General features: G+C 39.2%; 1 protein-coding gene across 1 annotated transcript in view; it reads right to left on the bottom strand.

Annotated features, from left to right (window-relative positions):
• Positions 1–26,809, bottom strand: part of myo15aa (myosin XVAa) — a 63,197-nt gene that overhangs the window by 20,074 nt on the left and 16,314 nt on the right. The window contains exons 6-35 of the mRNA XM_061711965.1: positions 24,753–24,843; positions 24,630–24,635; positions 23,712–23,815; positions 22,182–22,245; positions 21,978–22,091; positions 21,688–21,849; positions 21,336–21,449; positions 17,704–17,762; positions 17,279–17,402; positions 15,411–15,506; positions 15,067–15,198; positions 14,852–14,977; positions 13,802–13,879; positions 13,550–13,707; positions 13,342–13,387; positions 13,129–13,253; positions 11,730–11,847; positions 11,428–11,603; positions 10,949–11,033; positions 10,769–10,822; positions 10,547–10,628; positions 10,141–10,271; positions 8,915–9,010; positions 8,585–8,820; positions 7,981–8,171; positions 7,485–7,557; positions 6,692–6,883; positions 6,479–6,591; positions 4,271–4,365; positions 2,789–2,921 (exon numbers count right to left, since the gene is read on the bottom strand). Coding sequence (XP_061567949.1) covers positions 2,789–2,921; positions 4,271–4,365; positions 6,479–6,591; positions 6,692–6,883; positions 7,485–7,557; positions 7,981–8,171; positions 8,585–8,820; positions 8,915–9,010; positions 10,141–10,271; positions 10,547–10,628; positions 10,769–10,822; positions 10,949–11,033; positions 11,428–11,603; positions 11,730–11,847; positions 13,129–13,253; positions 13,342–13,387; positions 13,550–13,707; positions 13,802–13,879; positions 14,852–14,977; positions 15,067–15,198; positions 15,411–15,506; positions 17,279–17,402; positions 17,704–17,762; positions 21,336–21,449; positions 21,688–21,849; positions 21,978–22,091; positions 22,182–22,245; positions 23,712–23,815; positions 24,630–24,635; positions 24,753–24,843 — 3,374 coding nt within the window. The remainder of the gene's footprint in view (positions 1–2,788; positions 2,922–4,270; positions 4,366–6,478; positions 6,592–6,691; positions 6,884–7,484; positions 7,558–7,980; positions 8,172–8,584; positions 8,821–8,914; positions 9,011–10,140; positions 10,272–10,546; positions 10,629–10,768; positions 10,823–10,948; positions 11,034–11,427; positions 11,604–11,729; positions 11,848–13,128; positions 13,254–13,341; positions 13,388–13,549; positions 13,708–13,801; positions 13,880–14,851; positions 14,978–15,066; positions 15,199–15,410; positions 15,507–17,278; positions 17,403–17,703; positions 17,763–21,335; positions 21,450–21,687; positions 21,850–21,977; positions 22,092–22,181; positions 22,246–23,711; positions 23,816–24,629; positions 24,636–24,752; positions 24,844–26,809) is intronic.

Raw genomic sequence — 26,809 nt, 5'->3', positions numbered from 1 at the left:
ACTCAAGCCAGGATATTCCAGTTTAAAAAGAGGAGTTGCAGCCCTCAACTGATGTTTATGTTGTCATTTTTTGTTTTGGTCTGAAGCTCCACCCTCCACCTATCTCCCAATCACCAAGTCAGTATTGTTTCTGAAGCTCCACCCTCCACCTATCTCCCAATCACCAAGTCAGTATTGTTTCGGCATCCGGGTTGCCAGCTCGGCTCTAATTATCGCAGCAGCCGCTACGAACGTGTTGGATGAAAAACCTGGCAACCTCTGGTCGGGGGGGGGAGGGGGAGAGTACACGCTGCTCAACAATATTTTGAAAGTGACTGCAGTACCAGTTTTGGCCATTTCTTACAGACGGCTCCTTTAACTGAGACGCATTAGGCCGTTGCAGTGCATTTGGCCCTTGTCGGCCACCGTAGTTATCTGCCGTCTTGATGAAATATCTGTGACATGCTTCAGCCAAAAAAGCACAAAGACACAGTAAAGTAACTCATTTTCCAGCTTTGTTTAAGGCATCTGGCTTAGGGGGGCGGAGCCATCCACTCCTCTATACTCCATCCCTTTCTTATGCAGCTTTTACTTCTTTGCACGAGCCACGTCCGTGGTGCAGGAAGTGTAGCACGACGTGAAGTTGGTTTCAGGAAAAGGTGGGAAAGCGGGATAGTTGCACTTTGACCACAGTCTGTGATGTCACAGTTTGTAAATTTGAATGTTTGACCTATTTTAAGATTTATGATGCGACAAACAATATGACAGGATAAAGTGTCAGGATAAGGAAGGCAAACATATGCTCTCAAGCAAAGAATTTAAAAGTTTATATCACCATTAAATTAGGAATGAGGTGTCTCAGACCCCAGAAAACTTGGGATGGTTTAAACATTTCATAGAAATAACAAAAGTATATTTTAATAAGACGTTAAAAAAATCTCGACGACCAGTTTGAAAAATGAATGTTGACAGAATGATGAAATCTTGATGAACAGGCTCTAGTAATAAATACTTCAGGCTGTCGATTACTCCATAATTGTGGTCTGGGCTGGATATCTCTTCCACTATGTCATGGATCACCGTGAAGTTTTGTGCATAGATTTATAGTGTGAAAGTGAGAAAATCTTACTGACTTTGGAAAACCCTCCTCTGGAGTCATCATAAAGGTTTTATATTTAGAGACCATTACTCCACAACCCTTATAAAATCTGACGTGCCAAGTGTGATTAACGCTCCCCTCTGTATGAGCTGTCCAGAGCCCCAAAACATGAGAAAGGTTAGTCAGGAAGTTCATCCAGCCGAGTCTAACCTGCCAAGTCAATATATGGAAAACAAAGAGGACATTTCACAACGGCAGCATGTGGGGAGAGGACATGCAGTTAGATGGCGTGATGAAGATGGAGAAGGCTGGTGTAAACAGCTTCATTTATATTTCCTGTTGTCTCTTTTTTGTCACCGCTTGTATTACTTCCCTTTCTTTACATCTTTTTTTGTCCATTTTGAGTGTTTGATTCGTCAGGTTTGAGTAGAGGATCCAAATGCGGAAGACTGGGAGGAGGACTAATATAGGTCCTATTAGTTAAGCAAAAACTGAACTAAAAGTGCAGCCAAGTTTTTTGTTTTTTGTTTTTTGGTGAGCCAAAGACAATTTTCCACCCCTGGTGGACAATAAAGATGTATTCTATTCTATTCTATTCTAAGGATATCCAGAAACACATTTAAAAAAAGAAGAAGGAAGTGAGCTGGGAGCAAAACAGACTTGATGACAAATAAAATGAAGATGATCAGGCAAGAAGGTGAGTTGAGAAAGGACTTTGTTAACAGAGAAAAACACTGACCGGGCTAACAAGACACAAGTGATGACAATCAGGACAGAGAGGAGCAACGTTGGAAAATCAAACAGGAATTGAATTCAAACACTTTCAAAATAAGACAGGAAGTAACGCAAACCAACTAATAGTGTTCAATGTGTACTTGTATTGTGTTTTTCTTTTCTTTCTGTTCTTTTCTTTTTTTCTTGTATTTCTGCTTATACAGGTTTATTGCAAATTGAAATTATTCAGAAGTTATATTCTCTAAATGTCTGTTATAGAAAGGAGAACACTAATAGAACCCTTTTTAAACATATGTTAAGAATATGTTTGTTACACATACACACACAACATCACATATATAATATACACATACACACTCATACATGGTTTTCTCTGATATGACACTGCACCTTTTTCTCTAAAAGCTACTTGCTGCATATTCCTCATACAGCCCCAACCTTAAAACATTAAACCTTAAAAACAGCATATGAAGACCTTTCAAAAGATTTCATCCAAATGTCCTGGAGTTATCATCAAGAATAAACAAAAATAGGAACAAAACCCTGCTGGAAGGGAAAGGGGAACATTTAACAATGATCAATTTATGATTATGAGATGATTTATGAACAACAAAGCAGAACAGAAGACACAAAACAAAACTGTGAGAGGGATAATGTATCTGAAGCAAGAAAAATAATGGGTATGAGAGACGCCCATAATGAGTAAAGGTTCCAGTGAATGGCTATTTATGAATTATCTATGAAGCTAGACTGCTCATTACAGCTCCCAGACAACACATTAGGTTTGGTGAACTCTTACATCTGAAGTTAAAAACTTCAGCCCAGTTGATCAGCTAACAACATAAAAACATTACTTATAATAATAATAATTATATCTTAATGATCGAGAGATATAGTGGAAAATATAGCATCTGAATATATGTTAAACATAATATCAGAAAATACTCAGACACAGAATTTAAGAAACAAACGTACCTCCAGGATGTATTCCTGGTGGGTAAGGCCGGCTGGCCGGTGCAGGACTTTCCCCATCCCCCTGTCCTTCACCTCTGACGCCTATACCTCCTCCTCCCTTCATCCTTGCTGACAAACCTGTCTTTTCCATATCCTAGAGGGCCGAGAGAACCAGATAACACGGATTGTAAACAGAGAGGGGAAAAGGTGGTTGCAGATGCTCAAAAACTGGAGTTTACAAGACAGGAATAGTTGGATAGAAAGTTTGCACTAAGAGAAGAGAGGACTGGCTAAGATGACATGACCGAGGGAATGCATTGTTGTTGCAGGATTCGGACCCTCTCTGAGAGTCTGTCACTGAAGCTGCAGGAACTGAATACCCTCCAGGAAGTACCGTACACACTGTATGAGACGTTCCATCACACACAAACTCAAACCTAATAACGCCCCACAACGGCAAGCCCTTGTCATAGAAACTATCTGCACTGGGTCTGCAGCCAGACTGCAGGTATAGTAAGAGGAGAAGAAAAATCTAATTTTAATCGGAAAGAAATGCCAGACAGCACCTTTCAGTTTCCTTGCGCCTTGTGAAAATGACAATGAAAATAAAGATTTATCTGCCTTATTCATCTATCTATGCAATAATAGCCACACCTTTTCATTGAACAACAAAAGGATCAAAAGATTTTGCCAAAAAATGTTAAAACACGGGCCGGTGTGTAAGAACGCCACAAAATATGTTGCTATGATCTCATATATTTGAATATCTGCTGTCTTTGTGGTATCCTGATAAGAGCTCAGAGTTGGAAACTCTGCAAGTTATTCAATTTATTTTTGCTTTACATATAACCGTATAAAATGTGTGGTGTAAAACTGTTGATGCCACAGCATCAGGCTCTGGGCTGATTACTGTTCGTATGCTGCCTGCTGTTACTGTCCACTACGGTAGGTTATTTAGTAACTTAATCATGCCTATTCATACACAAACAGAGCTGGTGGATCACATGTTCCATCCATCAACTCCGACTTCCATTCTCTCAGATGTCAGAGGAAGCAGAGCTGCAACTGAAGCTAGTTACTATCTGTATTCATATTTTATCTCACTGTCTTTTAATCGATTATAGAAGCAATAATATCTTAAGAGTTTTTGTCTTTTGTCAACCAGAAGTCCAAAACCCAAAGCTATCCAAATTTACTTTTAAAGGACACGACAGGAGTTAAAGTAATTCAAGATTCTGCAAAACAGTCATCTTACAGTACACATTTGGACTCTGAAATGCACCAATATTCACCTAATGCTGTGCATGTATTGACAGGTGGATACAGTGTGTACAACATGCACAAAACCGCTGTAAGTTTCAGTGTGGAGAGATAATGATTTAGAGGAGATGAGGCTGCAGCAGCACACGTGGACCATGTGGCCTGTTGGCCGGTGCAACAATAGTGTTTCCAGGGTGAAACGTAAGGTGAAAGTGTTCATAGTAAACCTGAATGAGCACTCACTACACCGTTATCTGAGAGAACCGGGTCAAACAGGCTGTCCAGGTAGCGATCCATCCCTCTCTGAGTCTGACCATCACTGAACACATCTGACTCTGCTGGAAGTACACAAACAACACAAACAACACAAACAACATAAACAACACAAACATCACAGATGCTTTAAAGGAGACACATCGTTACTTTTTTCTTTCTTTTTTTTTGACACAATTGTCTGGTTTTAATAACACAAATTTACCATTTACAAACAGAACAAATGTGACCCTCAACCGTGCCTCTTCAGTTTTATCCCCCCCCCTCCCCCCCCTTTTTTTATTATTTTTTTTTTATTCTTCTTGCATTTTTGCACTACCCAGGAAGATGAGAAGTTTGTTGGCAATAAAGATCAAGAAGATGGATAATTTTACTCTTCTCTGGTCTGTGATGTCACAGTACTCTGCAAATCTAAATGGTTTAACAAATGACATATTTTCAAAATAAGGTGGCCCAAAACAAATGTTACAAAGTTGTGTATAGCAACCAGAGACAACAAAGCATAAAAAGTTTTTCTTTCCCCAAAACTGACTTTTGTATAACATGTTTATTGAGTTGTTGGTCATCTTTTGATCAAAGAACTTTCAATAAACCTTTCCAGCAGCTTCCCTGAAGCGTTTTATTCCTTTCCTAGTAAAACATACAGATAAGTTTCAGCGCTGCCTGTGTGTTCTTTTTAACTCCATAAACTTTTTTCAGTGTTGACGACCGCTGCAGGACTTTCCAAGATCAACCTCTGACTCAAGCCTTGGCTGGCATGTATATATAGTCATCATCGTGCTGAAAACATTCATACTTATACAAATTTAATTTCACTAGTTTAGCAACTCCCTAAAAATGACCTAGTATCAAAGTCACCCACAGGACAAAAATGAAATGATTAGTTTGTGCATTTATCCACAACTAGACGCATGACAGTGCTGCCTCCAAGCTGTTGGCAGCAGGTTTCTCCTCTCAGCTCGACCTTTTTTGGTGCTTCAGTTATTACTCGGCTGAAACTATTCATGTCTTCTAGAGCTCCAAAGAATTTGTATCTTGTATAAACTGGGTTTGCAAGAATTATTAAAAAACTACTTTTTTAATAATGTGGGACTCAGGAGTTGTTATGCTTGTGACTGGAAGCATAACGAACATCAAACTCACACATCTTAAAGAAAATTCCTGCATCTCAAAAGGATCCTAGATCTATTATTAGATGGTAACGAATGTAAGCTTTTGAAGGGGACCAGAATGGCATGAATCAAAGCAGTTTTGAGTCTGAATAAAATATTTGCTTGCAGGAAAACAGCCTTTTATTTAAGCCCAAAGCACAATCTGCCTTTGTCAGAATAAACGGCTATTTTAAGCCGCTAAGGAGACTCAAAAACTATTGAAATGATAATGTGGATAGAGTCCCTACAGAGAAACCCCGTCGTTTTATTGTTGTGGGCCTAGGGCTGTTTCAACTGTGGAATATTCCTTTGATTTGAACATAAATATAGACCCAGATCAGTCAATCAGTGGGATGATAGTGGGTTTTGACAGGACACCTTGTCTAGTTAAAGAACAGGGATTCATCAAACATCTTGTCTGGTGCATGCAGTCTGCTTGTATTTTAATCTGTGTGACTGTGACTGTGACTGAAGGGTTCAAGGAAAGGGTTGATGGGTGGATTTAATAACTTAAGAAAATGAGGCATTCCAGCCTCAAAGCATCAATTTTAAACCGCCAATAAAAAAAAGTCACATGACAGAACTACATCATTTGTTTATTAATTTCTTACAGCCTGTTGTTGTCATATATTTCTGATTCATAACCCTTTGTGGTCTTAATCACGATGCATCTATTTATTTTACATTCATTTTGCAATCTTATACTATGTGGTACAATCACCTTTATATGCTACAAGGACACAAATAAATCATAAATTCATGAGATATTTGCTTTGCTGAATCTTTTTTTACGAGTTTTGGGAATTATATTATCTCACAGTTCATATTTATTTTGTCATACCAAAACTTTAAAGCACCACTGAACACCACCTACTTGTTAGTTACAAAGACTATATTCCTATAAATGTGTGTGTGTGTGTGTGTGTGTGTGTGTGTGTGTGTGTGTGTGTGTGTGTGTGTGTGTGTGTGTGTGTGTGTGTGTGTGTGTGTGTGTGTGTGTGTGTGTGTGTGTGTGTTTGTAATGTACCGTGGCTGTAGTAACCGTCAGAGTCGGGGAGACTATAAGCAGGTCTGCTGCTGTTGAGAGGAAAGGAGGAAGGAAGCTCCTCATCCGAGTCAAAGCCGCCGCCAAACAGAGCACTGAGGGAAGGGAGGAGAACAACGGTCTGTGTAAATGACCATCTGTGCTACACTTTACTGTACATGACCGTGCGTATCTGTTTTTAATAAACACACTGACAGACTGGCATTAGATCGGACTTTTGCTGGGTTGTCAGTGCTGATGATGAAATAGCTCTTGTGCTTTGGGAACTCTGAGGGAAGTTCGAGGTCGGACACCAGGTCCAGCACGTAGTCATGACCTGCTAACTCCACCCACTGGCTGTGCTCCTTCATCAGGATGGAGCTGCCCCTCCAGCAGTCAGACACTCCCCTGCAAGACCGCAAAATCAACAAACCCATACATTACCTACTCACAGTTAATGGTGGGACTAAAAAAAAAGGTAGTGAACTATTCTAAGATATGTTTAAATACTGACATCAACACTACACAGACGAGGAGTAAACCACAGTAAAATGTAAGCGTATGGAGTAATTATTATGTTTTTAGAAGTCAGGTTTTTCACTCACATCCTGGGAAAATGTAGGATTCAGACTTCAACCAAGAAAATGATTAAAAACAAGTAGTTAAAAAAAAAAAACAAGCAAAGTTCTGACAAGAAAAGTGAAGATTCTAACTTTTCTCTGAGACTAAAGTCAGAATTGTGACCTAAAAAAGCCTGAATTTTGCCGATGTGAGGATTCTGATTTCGGTCTCAGTCAAAATTCCAGCTTCAGTCTCAAAATTCTGTGACAAACAGCATATGAAAAAAAAAGTCAGAATTCAGACTTGGATTACACAATTCTGAGACAAAAGTAGGAACTCCAGAGAAAAAAAAATGTAATTCCAAAAAAACAACAATTTATAGATTCTTAGAAAAAAGTACAAAAAGTGAATCATCCTAATTTTCTCCTTAATGTACGAAATTAGAAACCTGTGACGGAGGATGTGTCCTGCTAAATCCTCTCCACTGGTCCAGGAATGGACAGGACACAGGAACGATGCTCCTGCAGAGAAAGGTTACCGAATAAACATCTATCACTGTTGTTTGTATTGTTTGTATGTAACTCTTTACAGATTACAAGCAAACTTGTGCACAAGTCAAAGCTCACAGAACCCAAGGTCTCTTTATCTGATGCCAAGTGGCAACTAATAATCAATGACCAGGGGCTGTAATTGATCCCCAAAACATAAGTGGTGCTTGACAATCTTAGCTTTTCTTTGAGGTGTGGACAGAGTAGATGATGAAGGTCACTTCAAAGGCATTATATTTCACCAACATTTAGATGTTCTTTAATGCTTCAAAAATTAATTTAAAAGCACAACTATAGATGCAGAATTATAGAATGTTTTTACAATTGCTGCCTGTGTTTTGGCATCGCCTTCCAGGATCCGCATAAAACACATTAAAAAGGTCAAATGCACCTCACCATCGAAACAATGCACATGCAGAACCATATTAGCCTTCTTCCTATTGGCTGTCCACTCCAGCAGTGACAGCGGATAGGTCCGTGACGTGTCGAGGGTGGAGCCTGAATACAGCTGCACCTTCTGATTGGCTTGAATGAGTCTGTGTTGCAGTAAAGCCTGACAGCCAGCAGGGGCGCGGTCTGACACCAATCTGAAGAGCAAACGACAAATTAGGTTATTTAAGACCCCCACAATGATGTAAGGCTTCTTTTAAGGAAAACTGATGGCCTTCAGACCACAAACCAAAACCAAAGACAAAAAGTCGGAATTGTAAAGAATCCAAAAATCCAATTTAAAAACAATTTGACAGGTTGACCGTTCTACCGTTATTGCAAATTACTGACTTTGGCCTCTTATACGGTATTGCTATATTGGAATATAATTTACAATGTTTCTTTTTTTGTTGTTCTTTATAGTGAACCAGTTGATCTTTAGATTGCTGTCTTCATAAATGAAAATCTTCTCTTGATTACCTTGCTGCACAAAACCTGTTTGCATGAGAATTACATTAAATATTTCGATCTGCATCTTTTACAATCACTTTGAAGAAAACTCCTTTCTCACTTCAGCAGATATTTGTCCAACTTGGGCGACGGAGCGAAGCTGCAAGCACAGGCCAGAAGCAGCAGCCAACCTCTCTCTGCGTTGTCAGCGTTTGTGTTCCTCCACACCTGGTTGACAACCTGAGCCAGGATCTCGTCTCGTAACCCTGGAGACGACAGACCTCTTTGGATGATGTAATTCCCAAACATGTTTTCCTGTGCTCCGTTCAGGTGAGGGTCCCCCATGAATCGTAACACCTGAACGAGATAGAAGAAAAACATCAATAACAAGTTATTCTGGTTAGATGGTGTGACAACTAATCGATTCATAGCTTTGATATCTAGGTTTTACCATCTTGAAAAGGTCCAGAGCGTCCCTGCTCAGGTCCTCCTCCAGCCGGGTCAGAGCAGATGCCAGAGGGGCCATCAGCATCCCAAACTTTGGCTCCTGCAACAACACAAAATTGATACTGTTTACCTTCAAAACCCAGGATTATGAATTGTAGGGAGATGGTGTTGATCCGATTACATCTTTGACCCCAGGAGACAACAAGCTGAGGGTGCTGACATTTACTTGTACGGTTAAATATTGCAGTATATTTCCCAAGGTCATGCTTCCAGCATGCTTATAACACAATTTCTGAGAGTTTCTGAGAATTTTATTTTTGATCAGTTTGCTGGTAGGCCTTCAAAAATACTGCTAATTGCAAAATAAAGAAGCCATATATATTTTAGCTTTTGAAAAAAAAATTTAAAATGTATTAAAAATGGGGAACTATACACATTATGAATATAATTTAATTATACTTCTTATACTGCATGTATTTATGGAGGACCAAAACTGACATAATTAAATATTTAAAAATAAAAGCAGAAATATATTTATTTTGTTTTTCCTTTTCCCTTTACATGCATTTCTTGTGTTTACATTCCTTCATCTCCTCTTAAGGATATATATATATATATATATATATATATATATATATATATATATATATATATATATATATATATATATATATATATATATATATATATATATATATATACATATATATATACACACAGGTGTGATAAAGTCCTTTATTTTCTGTAATGCAAAAATGTCATACATTCTGGATTCATTACAAATCAACTGAAATATTGCAAGGCTTTTATTATTTTAATATTGCTGATCATGGCTTACAGTTTAAGAAAACTCAAATATCCTATCTCAAAAAATTAGAATATTCTGGGAATCTTAATCTTAAACTGTAATCCATAATCAGCAATATTAAAATAATAAAAGGCTTGCAATATTTCAGTTGATTTGTAATGAATCCAGAATGTATGACATTTTAGTTTTTTTAATTGCATTACAGAAAATAAAGAACTTTATCACAATATTCAAATTTTCTGAGACAGCCCTGTACATTTCTTCGCAAAAATGCACATATAAGGAAAAGGAGAAACAAAATATATATATATTTCTGCTTTTATTTTTAATTATGTGAGTTTTGGTCCTCCACAGTTATCTACAGACCAAGGTGGTCTGTACACGTGAAGCTTTAATAGTGATTCTGCTGATGCACATCTCACCCTGAAGTAGATCTGTACGTAGCGGTAAAAAGGGTAGTTGTTAATGTCCAGAGGCAGCGTGAGCTGAGCTTCTTCCTGGATGTAGGGAGCCTGAAGCAGCGCCAAACAGTCTGCGTGCAGCTCCCTCCTGACTGAGCAGCAGACATAAGGACAGGTCAGACAGTACACACTCAGGAGCTTCTAAAATGCTTTTGGTATCAGAAAACTGAGAAGAAATACTGTTGGCTCCATATTTTTCACAGTATCTGTTTATTTTTTTGACTCATGTCAGTCCTGTCTGGATGATGGATGATTTAAATCATTGTTGAGTTGACGGTGTCAGTGCTGAGAAGTGCTTTTATTCCTTTAATTCATGAATTATACAAGATGTGAAGAACAGTGATAGAGGAGATGGAAATCTACACACCTCCTACCATCTGTAGTAAAGTGCCCAGTTCTGCAGGGATCACCAGGTGTGTGACATTAACCACCTCCCTCTTGCTCAGCTCCTGAAAGAGTTACTGTTTTCAGTTTATCTGGGAAAAGTTAATCAGTTTCAGCTAATCTTAACATAACATCTAAGCTGCAAAAGAAGTGTTCATTTTCCCGCTTGAGTCCTGTGTTACGTCTGTCTGAACTTTCATCATACCATGTCTCTCCTCCTCCTCTGCTCCTCAGCTATTCTTTTGGCATCAAACTTCATCTGTGAGGGATCACAGAAACCACAATGTTTAAACATAATTAGGAGATCTATCAGTGTTTTGGCAGCGTATTTCAAGAATGGAGGAATATTAATGTATAAAAAAGCTGCTTGGAAGAACGAATGTACCTTGATGTATTGCTTGCGGTTGACGTACATGTGGACGATAGAGCGGAACCGGACCAGACTCTTCCTCATTTTCATATACTGCTTCCTAGAAGATAGAATGAGAGTTGAAATACTGTTAAAATTGAACTCATAGTCTACACATATTCAGTCTCAAATTAATTAGCAATCTGATTTCCTTGGAAACCTTTGCCACACCTGAACAGATAAAGCACTGCAGCCCTCCTTGGATTGAGTCTGGGACTTAATCACATTTGCTACCTTAAAGGCAGGGTAAGTAATTTCTAGGTGAAGTCAATTCGGTTGGTACGTAACACAAAACACCAACAAAACCTCCAGAGCTCCCAGAGAAAACCACCACCAGCTGTTCCTCCTCTGAACCTGACTGAAAGACTTCTTGGTTAGAATCCCTTACCCTACCTTTAACATCCCATCACCCTCATGTAAAAGATCAAAGTTCCAGCTTTAATATGACAGCCTACCTAACAAGGAAGCCCCGACACTGTGCCTGAAACCCGATGATTTTGTAGCGAAAGGCGAGATAGCGTTTCCTGACGAAGAACATGCGAGTGTAGCGCTGCAAGGTGAGAGCGGCAAGATGACGGGATCGCTCTCGTTTACACTCCAACAGCTGGTAGATGTCCTCTTTTAGAAACAGCTGCCATTCAAGCACAACAAAATAAATAAATGCATGTCACAGTTGGAAAAAAATTGAATTCAAAACACATTATTACAGCAGAATCCTCGTGTGAAGCTAGTTTTTGCTAGGATGCATGTATCTCACCTTTGTGACACCGACCTGGAAGGCTCCGGGTCGGAGGGGACACAGCTTACTGAGCAGTATCACACAGTTTTCTTCAGTTGCTGCTGGAACCTCTTGTATGCCCACCAGGGACTTATATCTGAGGATGACACACGTTCACTTGAGTGTAAAGGCACAAATGTCTAAAAGTATATGTATACTCAGCTCAAAGTGCACATCAATTTCTACTGTAATCGCCAGGTTATTAATATCAAAGCAAAATGTTAATCCATTGTTTTTTTCTCCCAAGAATGACTTGAAAATAAGATATTGTGCTACAACAAAATGACTTTGGGATTTTTGTTTTTTTTTCCTGAAGAACTTGTGCATATTATCATCTCCTTAAACCTCAGTCATCAATACCACAGTCCTTTCACAGCTATTCACACAAACTTTTTTCACAAGTTTTATCAATACTTTCACTGGAATTTCTGGCATTCTCTGATTTTCTCCAGGTTAAAGGTTTGGACATAGACTCTGAGGAGGGTCCAACATGTCTGCTAACTATTTCTATGACTGTTTTGACGACATCAAAAGATCACCATTCTGTGTTTTTTTAAAGCTTTGCCTGATGATTCAAGGCAGAATATCTGTAATTAAAATCACCACCAAGTCGCCCCTGGAGAATCAAAGAAGACTAAAGAATCAAGTTACTGGTATCTCAAGACAGACACTCCAGCAAACTCTGCACAAGGCTGATTCCTTTAGATCCCCACAGATGACTCATTTTTATAAGACACTGTAGATGCAAAAAAACAAAACAAAAACAAAAGCTTGCGTGGACAAAGAAGAGAGCTTTTGTTCATCACTTCAGTTCAAAGACGAGAAGGGATACAGTTTTCCTTTGGCATAAGGGAGGAAAAGTCATTAACCCCACTAAAACAATTTACAAAACAATGCTTTAGAGTTTTCCAAACATTATAGCGTTCACCCATTAACGTGAAGGTCAGTGGTTCAAGCTCTAGTTCCTCCCATGTCCACCAAAGTGTTGTTGGGTCAGACGCTGAACCCCCAGTTGCTCCTGATTGTCAGGCCAGCACCGTTGATATGGCAGCTCCGCCGACAACCGGCGTGTGAATGGGTGAATGTCTGGGGTGTAAAGTGCTTTGGGGCTGCAGGAATACAGCTGGAAGGCGCTATGCAAGTTTACATTTACCCTTATCAAAGTATATGACATCATGAGAAAAGATGTTAATCATCAGACATTCTGAGGAAACACTTATCTTTGGGTACCATACGCCCTTGCAGCAAGACATTCATCAGAATCCTATTACCAAACAGAGCATTCATTCCCATCAAAAAACTATGAAAGGAAGTAAAAACCCCGGTTATGGCAAGAATCGCTCTGAGCCTCAAAATGCTTTCGTTCTGTGTATTTTACCTGAAGAGAAACATGTAGAATGGCATTCGAACTGGATATCCTTCTCTTCTGATCCTGATGGTCTCCAGGACCCCGGAGTGTTGCAGCTGGTTGCTGACCAGGTCGTCCTCAAACACACCTGGTTGCTAAGCAAACACGGACAGCTGCTCACATACACTAAGTGGGATGCATGAGCAGTAAATGTGCAGAAAGACAGAACGTTTCAAGCTCTACCTTCATGTTATTTGGCTTAATGCAGCGAACAAAAAAAGGATTGCACCTGAAAAGTAAAAGAACAAGGTACAGTAGGTGAGGAGTGAGGTCAAAAACTAGCTGATTTTCTTTCTCATCTAAATCTATGTTTGAACATTTGTACATAAACTGTGCTATTTGGAGTCAGTATCTGTAACGTGTGTGAATAAATAAAGTACAGCCACCTCACCTTTCCATCTTCTCAACAAGCTCGAGCAGTGACTGCTGGAACTTGCTGCTGACGGTAGAAGCTTGGTATTTTCTGGTGACTGAGCTGCTTTTCCTCATGTGTCCTCCTCTCTGCTGACCCATGACCTCCGCGTGAACCAGGAAGAGGTTTGACACCATCTAGACTCACAGAAACACACACATGCGAGCTTACGTTCATGTGTGTTATTCAGTCAGAGAGCAAGTTGGAATGTGGGGGTTCCTCTCCCCTCACCTTGTTCCGACTCTGAATGAACAGGTCCAGAACATCCTGCCGGACCTGATCGTAGTTCTTATCCAGGAACTTGTAAACCTGCATCAGTAACAGCTTATATTAGTCGATGTTAACTTGTTCACTGCTTAGTTTACAATTTGCTAGTTTGTCAGGCACATTGCATTGGAGCATTGGAGGAAGAAATCCAATCAAATCACTGTGTCAGAGCAGAGCTGGTCATGTCACCCACAAACATGGGTTAAAGCTCTCGCATGCAAAGATGAAACCATAAGTGAACATGATCCAGATAGGACCAAAGCTAATTTGATATACAGGACTGTCTCAGAAAATTTGAATATTGTGATAATGTTCTTTATTTTCTGTAATGCAATTAAAAAAAACAAAAAATTCATAGATTCTGGATTCATTACAAATCAACTGAAATATTGCAAGCCTTTTATTATTTTAATATTGCTGATTATGGCTTACAGTTTAAAATTAAGATTCCCAGAATATTCAAATTTTTTGAGATAGGATATTTGAGTTTTCTTAAGCTGTATGCCATGATCAGCAATATTAAAATAATAAAAGGCTTGCAATATTTCGGTTGATTTGTAATAAATCCAGAATGTATGACATTTTTGCATTACAGAAAATAAAGGACTTTATCTCAATATTCTAATTTTCTGAGACAGTCCTGTATTGTCCTGTAGTCAGAGGAATCCAACTTTGAACAGTTTTTGTTAACCACTGACACCATGTCATCTGGAAGAGAGGACCCATCCAACTTGTTGTCAGTGTTCAGTTGGAAAGCCTGCATATCTGATGGTGTGGTATTATATGGAGCTTTTTCTTTTTTGTTTGTTTCATCATTGCACTTTCTGTTTTTGTTCACAGCCAACAGTTTCCCACCTTTTGTTGGAATTGGAGGCTGTATATATTAACAACAGCTGCAACGCCAGTAGTACATGCTGCATATGCTTTGGCAGTAGAAGTGGTTTTTAAAATAGCCACACTATTAGAAAGTGATAAAATTAATAAAAACTGATGAACCAATAAGGTTCTGAGTACCTGGTAAGTGACTCTACCCGCAAAATGCTTGATGGCGAACTCTGGAATGGGCATCTTTGGCTTCTGATACAGTGGGTTGTTACCATGGTGATAGTGACACTTTTGGAGGAAAGTGTGGTCTGTTGCCTGTCGACCAATTAGCATATTCTTATTGACATGCATTTCAGAGATACTGCAGGATATTAAAGGCTCTTTGAAGCTCGAACGATCTCTACCTGCGGGAAACAGCTCTGGTCATCCAGAATCCTCAGTATCCCATGAGGCTTTGCAGCAATAAGGTCGATGCAAGCTTGGTTGTCGTTGAATGTGATGTCCTGCCACTGGATTTGTTCTCTGCGGTATTCCTCCTGTGTGGGCATCAGATACATTTTAATGTGAGGTGCATTGTTTCAACACTACTAACTCACTAACTAGGTTTAACCTGTAATTGAGATCTATTTGTACACATGTCGACCTACTGCAGGATATGCAAATACACTGATGAGAAATTTCTGCCTGCATTAGAGTCTGCATGGTTCTTATTTAATCAATTGTCACTGCAGGTGTGAGGTGGACTCACCTGCTCCTCTCTGAATATGATCCTGTTGAAGAAGAATTGCAGATACTCGTTTGCATAATTTATGCAAATCTGCTCAAAGCTGTTGAAGGCCAGATCCTGTTGCCCCGGACACACACAGTCAAACAAACGCACACACAGACACTTCTGGTTATTTTTCTCATGTCTCATATCTAACAAGATACTATAGAGTGTAAGAAATAGGTAACTGGATGATCGTGTCTGCCTGTTAGTAAACAGTCATCATTTTTACTCTTTTTCTTGTAGTTCATCAAATATGATTCATCTGATAGTATGGGGTTAGTCTGCTTTGCCTAAAACTATTCTGTTTAGACCAGGTTATGTGATACAGATTTCAAAAAGATCGCCTAGTCAAAACAGCTAACCTGTGATATTTTGTCAGTTTACCTTTAGTTCAGATAATGTCACACACTCACTGTGGTCTCCTTTCAATAAAGATATACAATGTCATAGCATTTCATTCTGTTTAAATCTGCTGTAATTTCTGTCATGTCTTCTATTGATGATAGGAGAGTCAGATCTCTGCATAGCGTCTTCTCCAGCCCATCCAAAGGGGGTTGAGGAGTGGACTATGTGATTACCAATCCACTTTTTAAGTTGTTACTCTGAACGATCAGGAATCATGTGATTGTCATATTGGCAACGAGCCAGTTCCATTAGGGAAAAAAATATTTTGATGGGATAACTTAGTCATTTGGTACATTCAGGTACCCAGCTGACCTTTTAGGACACACAGCATTGCTGAGCCCAGCCCTGACTAACTAAAGCAACCCCAGATCATAATACTGAGTCCACAGGAAATACGCATCATGGCAACTGCTGCAACCATGAGACCATAACTGGGTAAATCTGGACTTGGCAGACCTTGTGACCCTTTTCCACTGCTCCACACTGCAAAAAAATCTCAAAATCTTATCAGGAATATTTGTCTTATTTCTAGTTAAAATGTCAAATTTTTAGTCAAAAAATCTCATTACACTTAAAACAAGACTCATTACCAGAAAAATAACTTGTTATTTGACAATTTTCACCTGTTTCAAGTAAATTTTCACTTGAAATAAGTAGAAAAATCTGCCAGTGGGACAAGATTTATCTTCTCATTACAAGCAAAAAAATCTTGTTCCACTGGCAGATGTTTCTACTTATTTCCAGTGAAAATTTACTTGAAACAGGTGAAAATTGTTATTTTTTCCAGTGATGAGTCCTGTTTTAACTGTAATGAGATTTTTTTGACCAAAAATGAGACATTTTAACTAGAAATAAAACAAATATTTTCAGTGCAGAGCTAAATTTATGCAAATTTAAGCACCACTTAAACAACAATTAAACACTTCTAAAAGAAAACAAATAATTCAGTATTTTCTGTGTATTATTCCATATGTCAGGAATTAAGGATTGCCTTAGTTGGTCGCTTTGTTTGATGCAAATACTTTGATGATTTCCTTTTCTACAGACGGTGTTTTCTGAATTGATTGTTTCTGTATGAAGAGCATCAGGGTTAAATGACTCGTCAATTTGAACGTACTTTGAGTGCAAATTCAGATTCTGACCTGTTTTTCCTTTTTGGCCAAGAAGTTTTTTTTTTTTAAACCATGGTATGAATGTTGTGGGGAAGTAAATGTTTTGACATCTAAGTAACCCAAACCCATCATACGGCAGCCTTTTCATGCCAAACGAGATAAGGAGTCAGGGGAAGGTCATGAACCACAACCCAAGCATCTATCACAGAATAAATGTTTACTTTAGGAAGAACCACAGTTGGTAAATAATGCTATTGCTTTTTCTTTGTTTGTCTGTTTGTTGGAGGGTTGTTAGAGGACAAAAGATGTCAGTTGAGCAAACCTGCCTACCTCAAATCCATAGATGTCAAGGATGGAGATGGAGAGGGTATGTTGGAGTGGGTAAACCTGAGCATTGATCCTCTCTGTTAACCAGTGGAAAAGCAGCGAGTACAAGATCTTGGCAACCGCATCTCTGGAGAAGTGGTATGGGAATATTGGGTGTTAAAAGGACAAAGAATTAGCACATGAATCTGGCTCAGACCTGGTGTAAGGAATAATAGCACGGGTCCCCTGTCAGATCTCACATTACAGTACATTACTCATCCAAGATAAATATATAAAGAGGATTTCTACATCATTTGTGATGATTAAAGACATATTGATTTAGGTATATCCACAAATGGGAACAAATTCTAACTCACTGTTAATCTCCTCTCATACATGCATCACGCGTGAAATGTCAGGATTTGCTTGCACTGCTTAGTGCGTCTTACCTGGCATCCACAGCACTTTCTACAGTCAAAGGTGTGTAGATTTTTTCTCTCATTGTCTCCTGTAGAGAAATGAGAATGAAAGCAGTTTACATTTTAGTTGCCACATAAAGCCTATAGTCAAGCCTTGTAAATGTTATATTATAGTGTTTCCAAATTCCCTGCGAGAGGTTTTTGAAAAACCAGTATAGAGATAAACTATAAAATTGCTGTATTTGGTTTTCAGCTCAGACTTCTCAATCAGTCGCACTTTGGTCGACACTGGACCAGTGTAGTCTAATAACAACTACATGTAAGCATTTTAACAAGGAGATCAGAAAAGATTGAACTGCTTTTGCCCCTAGTGGTGATTTGGGTAAACTGCACATGTGACACTGCTGCATTTATCCAGCTGGATTTAGGTCTTTTGTTATTTCTAGAACTAACAATAACAGTAACAGCGTAAGATGAGGTCATATCCGTCTCTCCTTCTGGTAACAATGAAAGCATGCAGAGTTTTACAGCTCAGCTTCTATTTTCATATCACACCATCATCGTATCCATACAAGCTGACAGATGAGCTTAGGTCCAGTATGTTTAAGCTGCAGCGACATTCACTGCCAGATTTCTTATTTAATAGGTTTTCCAGCGTAGCTGGACACAGCAGAACACTATGTCTGGATTATCAGGGGCTCAACTCTTCTCGTTTTTCTCATCCTCTTCATAAAGCACCTCCTGTCAACTCTTCCTTCCTCTTTCTTTCTCCCCCATTAACGTGGGGGGCCGAGACTGGAAGTCAGATCAGATAAAGAAAGCTTTGAGACTTGAGAGCTTCTGTTGCCAAAATGCACTTGACCACCGCACATACACACCAACGTCCACGCCAGATTCCAGCCAGAGGAAATTAGCGGATACAAGTGACTCCTCTCCTGTTACATAAGCACCTTTGTAATTAGAAATTCAATTATGCATAAGGCTCTTTCCTTGTGTGTCCAAGCATGTGTGTGGAAGACATGTTCCATGATCAAATATACTTTGAATCTATTCCTCATCTAACGTTTTTGGCTCTCTATGTCTCTCTAATCAGCCTCATTCCTTGTCAGAAGTGGCTCGACACAGTCTGGGCGAGTGGAAACCTGGAAACCTTTAGATATTTCATGCACAGACTGAGAAAAGTTGGACTGTAAGAGGCCTGAGAAGAAGGGACAGTATGTAGATTTTTTAATTCAAATTTTCCAGGATTTTGACTTTGTTTGTTGCTGGAAATGAAAAACAAGGTTGATGGACAACTGGAGCACTCATGCAGGTCAGTGGGATGTCCTGAATGCAAGGATATTAAGACAGCTGTGTTTTTTGTTTTTGTTCGAGTGTGTGATTCCAGCTGGGACGTTCCAGTTCTGCTTCAATCCCTGCACTTTCTCCAACCTCATTATGCTGAAGAACATGAAAGTTTTTGTGCCACGGAAGTCCTTGAGTCAAACTCTGCCTGACGGAGAGAAGTCCAATGCTTTAACTTCACTGCAGCCTGTTTGAAGGAGACAATATCCAGTGGGGCCAATTAGCTGCATATTTTTATGTTCTTCTCAGTTGTTACTGGATACTGTTTTCCCAAGTTTTCTGAGCTTTTTATGGGAATTTCCCCTATAATTGGAAATAAGTGTTCTTCAAATGTTGCTGAGAATACAAAGACTTTATTCCTTTCTTTTGGGTGAAGGACAAAACATAGAAATCTGGACCTCTTGAATAAACTTTGATCCAAGAAAACAGATTTTTATTTTCACTTGAGGATAAAGCTGGAGGCAAAGCAACTGGAATCTCAGCAAATCTAAATGAAAGGTATAAATATATGATACGTGCGTGTGAACGTGGGTCCTTGCTGGAAGAACACAACCCACTACAGACTGGAGCAAAGGAAGACAAAGGATGTTTTCAGTGCCAGAAAGATTCTGCTACAAAGCTCAATAGTAACTGCATCAATATGTGCCTTTGTGTATCTAAATAATTTCTGTATAAGATATGCATTCAATGTGCCCAACAATGTGTGTGTGCGTGGAGTTTATGTTATGTAACCCATGTAATGAATGCTGACCTAAAATCTGAATTTCTGCAGTTCCAGTCACAACAAACGGCTGCAAAAACCTCTTTCAGTTAACTGGTTTTCTGCATTTGTTTGCCAGGAAATACGATTTGACCCTCATCTAAAAGATAATGTGCTACTATTGATAATACACAATTGCTTTGTTATATAAATGATAAGTTCTTGTGTCTTTATTGAACAGTACTGAGGAAATATTTAGCCAAACCTCTGAGTTAAAAGCTGATCTACACTCATTTGGAAGCAACGGCTTCAAGCAAGTATTTCAGTTGCTCTGGGTCAGACCTGCACAACATTCAGGAGGAACTTTTGACTCTTCCCATGCACAGAGCTGGTTTAGCTCAGACAATGTATGGGATTAGTCCAAACTGCTGTCTCCGGGTCATTCCAGGGCTCTGAGGGCCTCAGGTCTGCTCTCTGACTGGACCGCTCCAAAACACAGATTTTCTTATTCAGAAATATTTGTCTGGTGGATTTCCTTCTATGCTTCATGTGTCACCCTACTCCCACTAAGCTTCAGCTTGCAGACCAACCACCTCCCTGATATTATACTGTAAGTCACTTGGCTGTACATGGGAAGTAAATCAACCCTTGCAAAGATGAGCAAGTTGTTTCCTCAACCGTGCTACATTGATGGGACGATGCATTGTTGGTACGTTTTCGCCGTCATACACCATGTGAATTTCTGAGTACTCTTCCTAAATAATTCAACATCAGTTCAATCAGCTGTTTGTTTGTTCTTCTTTGCTACTTCTTCTTTCTTCTTCTTCTTTTCTACTGTTTCCTTTAGCACTGTGGATGTTTAATGGGTGTGACCAGTAAAGTGAAGGAATGATCATCATTTGTGTGTGTTCAGCACAAACACATCCTATTTGTCTAATATTGTGGCTTACATGAAGACTAGATCCTATTTTATGGTAAATTGATGCAGAAAATCAGTGGTTCATCTACTTCTTCTCCCCACTGCAGTAGCCAAACTCTCTGTAATTAAATCAACTGTTACCCTTGTTGCGTAGTGGGAGAAAAAGCTTATTAAAACAAGATCATATATTTATATTGCTCTTATAATTTCCCTGACATCAGACAGAATAACATATATATATATATATATATATATATATATATATATATATATATATATATATATATATATATATATATAGGTCTTAAAGTCTCCACGGGACGCAGCCAAGTGTGCAAATAGATCAGTGACGGCAGTTTGTTTCTTTCTTGTCTGTCTTTCCTTCACTCTGTGTGTGGGAGCAGCACATGTGTCTCCTTTGTGTCTGCGTAAGCGACACTGGGGGCGACACAATGCCTTTAATGTAACCACACGTGTGTGGGCAGGACAAAGAGGCTGGCACGCTGCCATGATACCTGCTTGTCAATCTCAGATCAGTGCAAATGCAATGACCCGGACTGACGGCGCAATAAACAACCACATGATCCAAAAAAGAGGAGATTAAAGATCTCTAATATATCATTTTTGTGGTAGTCAGTAATATCAGAGTTTCCTTTTCTGGATGCAGAAACCAGATGCCTTATACGGTTTGATACTGACTGTGACTTTGTAGGTGATGGCTTTCTGTAGTCCTTCAGGTGAGATCTGCAGCAGCTCCGCCACCACCCGGATCTCCTGAGCACTCACCACTGACGCCACCTCCTGGCCGTCAGCCTGAAGCACAACAAGAGAATGACTAAAAATATGTTTTATCCATGTCTTTAAGGTCATTTATCTGAGTGTTGAAAAAGTACAGTTCTGTCTGTAATTACAAGTTTATAAACTGCGTCAAACTGGATGATATCAACAACAACATTAACCAGTACTGTGAGAAGCTTCAGATAAAATGGTAATTCACCTCCTCAAAAAGTGAAAAGGGGAGTAAACATAATGACAATAATGTCAATATTACCTCATATCTCTGAAAGTACACATTGCCTAGGTGTAGTATGGACGCGAGGACTCTAAAGATGGCAGACTGGTCATCTGGGGTGAAGCGGAGGATTTCCATGGCAGAAAGCAGACGTCGAAAATCATCTGCATCGTTCTTTCCTGTTATCCCACAATCCCCTCCCTGTACGGAGAGATGCAGAGAGGTGGAAGTGAAGAGGTAACCGCCGACCTGTGTCTTTATCTGAGAATCTCCATGTGATCACACTGAAATATCCACAGAAGGCCAACTTGCTTGATAATATAACGTACCTGGTTAAGGTAATAGTAGGTCTCAGCTTCTTGCAGATAGAAAGCTTGTTTCTGCTGAGAAGGAAGACCTGCGAGCATCTCGTAGAAGATGTGATAGTTCCTCTCATCTTTGGCCTGATGCAGATGTGCACATTTACTTTAACATACAGACGGCTGCAAGAAAAACATCATCTTGCCTGCGTATACTGTATATGCTTGCCTCACCTGGAAGACGATACGGGACTTTTCCAGAAGATACTGAGAGGTTATGGCACCGCTGATCACACCGCTACACAAATAGGCATTCCCAGACAAGAAAAAAACAGTTACAACTGCAAATCAGGAAAGGGTTAGATCAAACATGGAAATAAAAACAAATCAATTAGGTAAGTTACTAGATGGATAGATAGATACAGGACTGTCTCAGAAAATTTGAATATTGTGGGAATCTTAAACTGTAAGCCATAATCAGCAATATTAAAATAATAAAAGGCTTGCAATATTTCAGTTGATTTGTAATGAATCCAGAATGTATGACATTTTTGTTTTTTTAATTGCATTACAGAAAATAAAGAACTTTATCACAATATTTAAATTTTCTGAGACAGTCCTGTATATGGATACTTCATTAACCCCAAAGGAAATTTAGGGCATCCAGTAGCTGAAAAAAACACTTTGAAAAACTTAACAGTGGACAGCTGACTCACAATTTACAGACATTCAGACACCCATACACCAATTACATACATTTAGGAAGACATGTTCAGGGGGGGTAGAGACAGTGTAGCTGGAGTGAATAGTGCAAAGTACAAGGGATAAACAAATAAATTACAAAAATGAGTCTGTGGGTGGGTGATGGGGCAGGCTGAGGTAAACTTATGCAGGGACGTCCAGCTCCCTCCTCCTCTCCAGTGAGGCTTTTTAGAGCTGAATACTAGTAGCATGAACCAGACATAGATCATATTTTCAGCTCTCAGCTTCATCTCAATAGTTAACGTGCACACAATTTTGAATTATAGGTTTAAAGCACTGTCCAAAAAATCCTTTTACGAGGGCATTTTAGAGTTAGTAAAGAGATGAAAGACAAAAAATTAGGATGTGGTTTCATAAAGGGGAGAAATGATAGGCGGAGGATTTCCAATTTGTCAATAAATGCCTGAAGAAAGCATGAAAAAAAATCATAAAATGTTTAAAAACAATGTTCCTCAAAAACACATTGGAAGGGATTTTCATATTGCACAAAATAACTAATTGATTTAAGGGATATGGAGGACTTTCATTGAGTAAAGAGCCCAAACATAAAGCTGGATTTCTGTTATTTCCAATTTTCAATCACTGCTGTTCATCTTATGTGACAACATAAGCAATGTATTATTTGGGAAACATTGGTCAAAGTACTACAATATGAATTCTATTCACATATACAACTTAAATCCCCAGTGTGGAAAAAAAGAAAAAACAACATGTTGACTTTTCCAGAGGGTTACTGACTCCTCTAGACTCTGAGGCATCTGGGCTGAACCATCACACCCTGGAAACAAGTACTGTGGTCAAACGCATCTGTACTTAGGACCTATTTTGGAAGTAATAGGTGCTGTGTTTGGTCCTGTCAGTGCCAGATGTGAGAAGGATTGGCAGGGTTACACATTAATTAAATATTTACTGTTACAACTGTACATGTTTATGTGGAGACCCATGTATATGTATAGGAGTAGATGGAGTGAGATAAAACCTTGGCATCTTTGTCATACTCACTCTTCCAGAAAGACTTCGATGTATTTCCCGAAGCGACTGGAATTATCATTCCTCACAGTTTTGGCATTTCCAAAGGATTCCAGCAGAGGAGCTGCCTCGAGTATCTACCAGGCATTGAAACACAGGAAGTCAGCCATCTTTATAAGCAGGATGGAAAACAATAGTTGCAATTTTGGTGATTTAACAGTAACAGCAAGCATTTAATCATAACAAAACCAGGCGTTGTTTATGTTTTTATGCCAAAGGTGAGCTGGTTTAGACCCCAGAAGACCCGCATGAGCCTGAACAGGAAGTATAGGTAAAAGATGAATATTCAAAGCCAGCAGCTCTATTGCAAACATGAACAATATCCTCTAAACTTTACTAGAAAATGTATATATGAAAAAAAAAAAAATCGAATTACATGTTCATAATTTAAGTTTAGTTTGTGGCTCTAATAGAATAGGTTTGCTCTTTTAAGTGTTCAACAACCACATCATCGTGTGCGTGCTTCTTTTTTTTGTTTCTTCTCTAGCTTGTTGGTGCGTCATCACCACATACCAGACTGAAGGATGGTACTGTGTGGAAAGCTTTAACACAACTTAACGAAACTGTGGAATAAATAAAAGCACATGCATGTCCACAAAGTCCCAGTTCCCTTGAGCACACAGATACAGAAACCAAGAACTGGCCTTAAGGCCTCAATCCTCACTTTGTTCGAGGTGTGTAAGGAAAGTGAGTTGGTAACAGGGTAAATTCTGCCTCTCATGTGGACATGGGTCTTTTGAACTTAGGAGACCATTTATATGCACAAAAAGGCTAAATGTCAAACACAATATGAAAATTTAAAAATGGAAAACACAACTTCATAGCACAACATGGCAAACTGGAGCTGTAAAGGTATTATGCAAAACAAAAGGCATGCAGGGAGCTCACTACCTCAATCTGCACCCAAGGAATGGTACCAGGGATTCAGAGAGGAAGAGAGAAATGCATAGAGGCATTAATCATCAATATAACATAAAGATATCTGTGTGTGTCTGTTATATCAGGATATGTTACCTGCTGTGCATAATTCGACTTGTGATGTATTGCTGCTAGGTAGCGTAGGACAAGTTTGGTGGCCTCTGTTTTTCCAGATCCACTCTCCCCACTGAAATACAGCAACACATATTCAATCATGCAAAAGGAAAAAAAAATCAAAAAAATCACCTTTTTCAGTTTTTGAATATGAACTTTAATATTCAACATGCTCACTGAGGGCCGTAGAGTCTGAGATGTAGCTCCAAGGTTTTTTTGCAATTTCTCAAAGCATTTCACACTCTGACATTAGCGTGAACTTCCACTCCTGGGAATATTGGCAACTGTCTGAAATGCTTTCCACCTCTAAATAATCTTTCAACACATTCTTCCTTTGTTGATAGGCAGCAACAGTTACTTCAAAGATGATTGCTGATGTCGTTCCTCTTTGGCATCAGCCTTACGCATATCTGACGGCTGAGGAACTTTTGAGAGGTTGACTCAATGACTGCGAGGTACCCAGGTCTCATGGAAAACAAGTCCGATTAATAACCTTTCCACCCCTATGCTTGATAACGGGTGAGGCGTGTTTCTGCTGAAACACTGTAGCTGATTTTTTATATAACACAAGGAACTGGAATTACAGCCAAACAACTTTGGTCCCATGGTCTAAGACATTGTTCTGGACATATGCATCTGCTTTGATGCAGTTTTGTGAACCTCAGTAGCACCTCCATGTTCTTCTTGGGGGGGTTGACTTGCTTTTTCTTCTTTTACATCAGTTTTGTTCTATAAATAATGGCATGGCGAAAAAGTTGAACGTCATTGTTTGTGTGATGATGTATGTGATGTATGTTCGATTTTTCTTTTGTTGTTGTTTTACACAAAAAAAGCCCCAAAAAGTAGAATTAAAAGAAGGGTTGCCTAGTTTTGCACATGAGCGTATAAAGCTTTTTATCTGATCCTCAACACCTCCTTAGTGGTGATCGTTGTTTGTTTGACTGTTTAAGACATGTGAGACCGGGCTAAGCGAACATTGGGCAAAGTCTCAACTCCACTTTTGTTAAACTGCCTGAAACAGTGCGATTCTACTGCCAACAACTTAGCACTAAATACCACCATTATGTAAGCTTTGCTAAAGAAGGGTGTGGGTGTGTGTGTATGTCTGTGGGGAGAATCTTTACCCATAATCCAGCATAAGGTTTCAGCTGTCAGACTGCTTAGCTGAATAACCAAGCTGGTATAGGTCACTGAACACCACGGTCACCCCTTAACATGCACTTGCTGACACACACACAGACCCACGGTGGACACATGTGCACTCAGACCCAAGCACCTCTGAAACACGATCTGCTCCTGGCTCAAACCTGGCTGGGCTTTCCTTACAGGTGTCTCCTTCCGAGTACAGCTAGAGTGTTCCAGGTGTGTGAGAAGGTGCGTGTGAGTTCATGTGTTTACGTATTTCTTGATTGTTTCTGGTCATATCCGAAAGCAGAAACTCATGAAACGTCTCAGTCTGTAATTGTTCAGTATATGTGAGGTTTCACAGACGTGTGTACATTTGCAAGTGCTTGTCCCTCCTAAAGATCCCTCTCCAAAGGGCCTGTGATGGCACAACAGACATGAGGTATAGCTATACATTACGTGTTTTGGCATGTAAACTGCAGACAGACTCATGAATTTGCAAACACTAACCCAACTGAAGAAGGAAACCTGATTGTCCGACAAGCGTCACTGACACTGTGCAGTCCAAGATTAACCATTAAAAAAAAAGAAGCTTCGAGCATTACTTATAATACACCAGATGGTTTAACAAAAGTGATCTAAAGTGATATATTAGTGGTTTTGATGATTAGAATAATATCCACTGTATGATGAGCTGTATGAATGTAGCAGATAGAAGGAAGAGGGTAAAATGATTCTCTTTTTACTCATGTGGTTTTCACAATAAAAGAAAATGAGGAGCAGAAATACAATTAAGGAGTCTAATTTCAATTTCATGTTTCCTGCCAATGTAAACAATGAAAATTAATCTAAAAGACAGTGTTCTAAATCTATGATTTATAAAAAATAAGGTGTATGGCTCAGTATGCCCCAGG

This window comes from Cololabis saira, chromosome 21 (genome assembly GCF_033807715.1).
Source record: "Cololabis saira isolate AMF1-May2022 chromosome 21, fColSai1.1, whole genome shotgun sequence".
In the NCBI taxonomy this organism is placed as follows: domain Eukaryota; kingdom Metazoa; phylum Chordata; class Actinopteri; order Beloniformes; family Belonidae; genus Cololabis; species Cololabis saira.
Note: the sequence above shows the minus strand (reverse complement) of the source record. Positions and strands in the feature narration are given on the sequence as shown.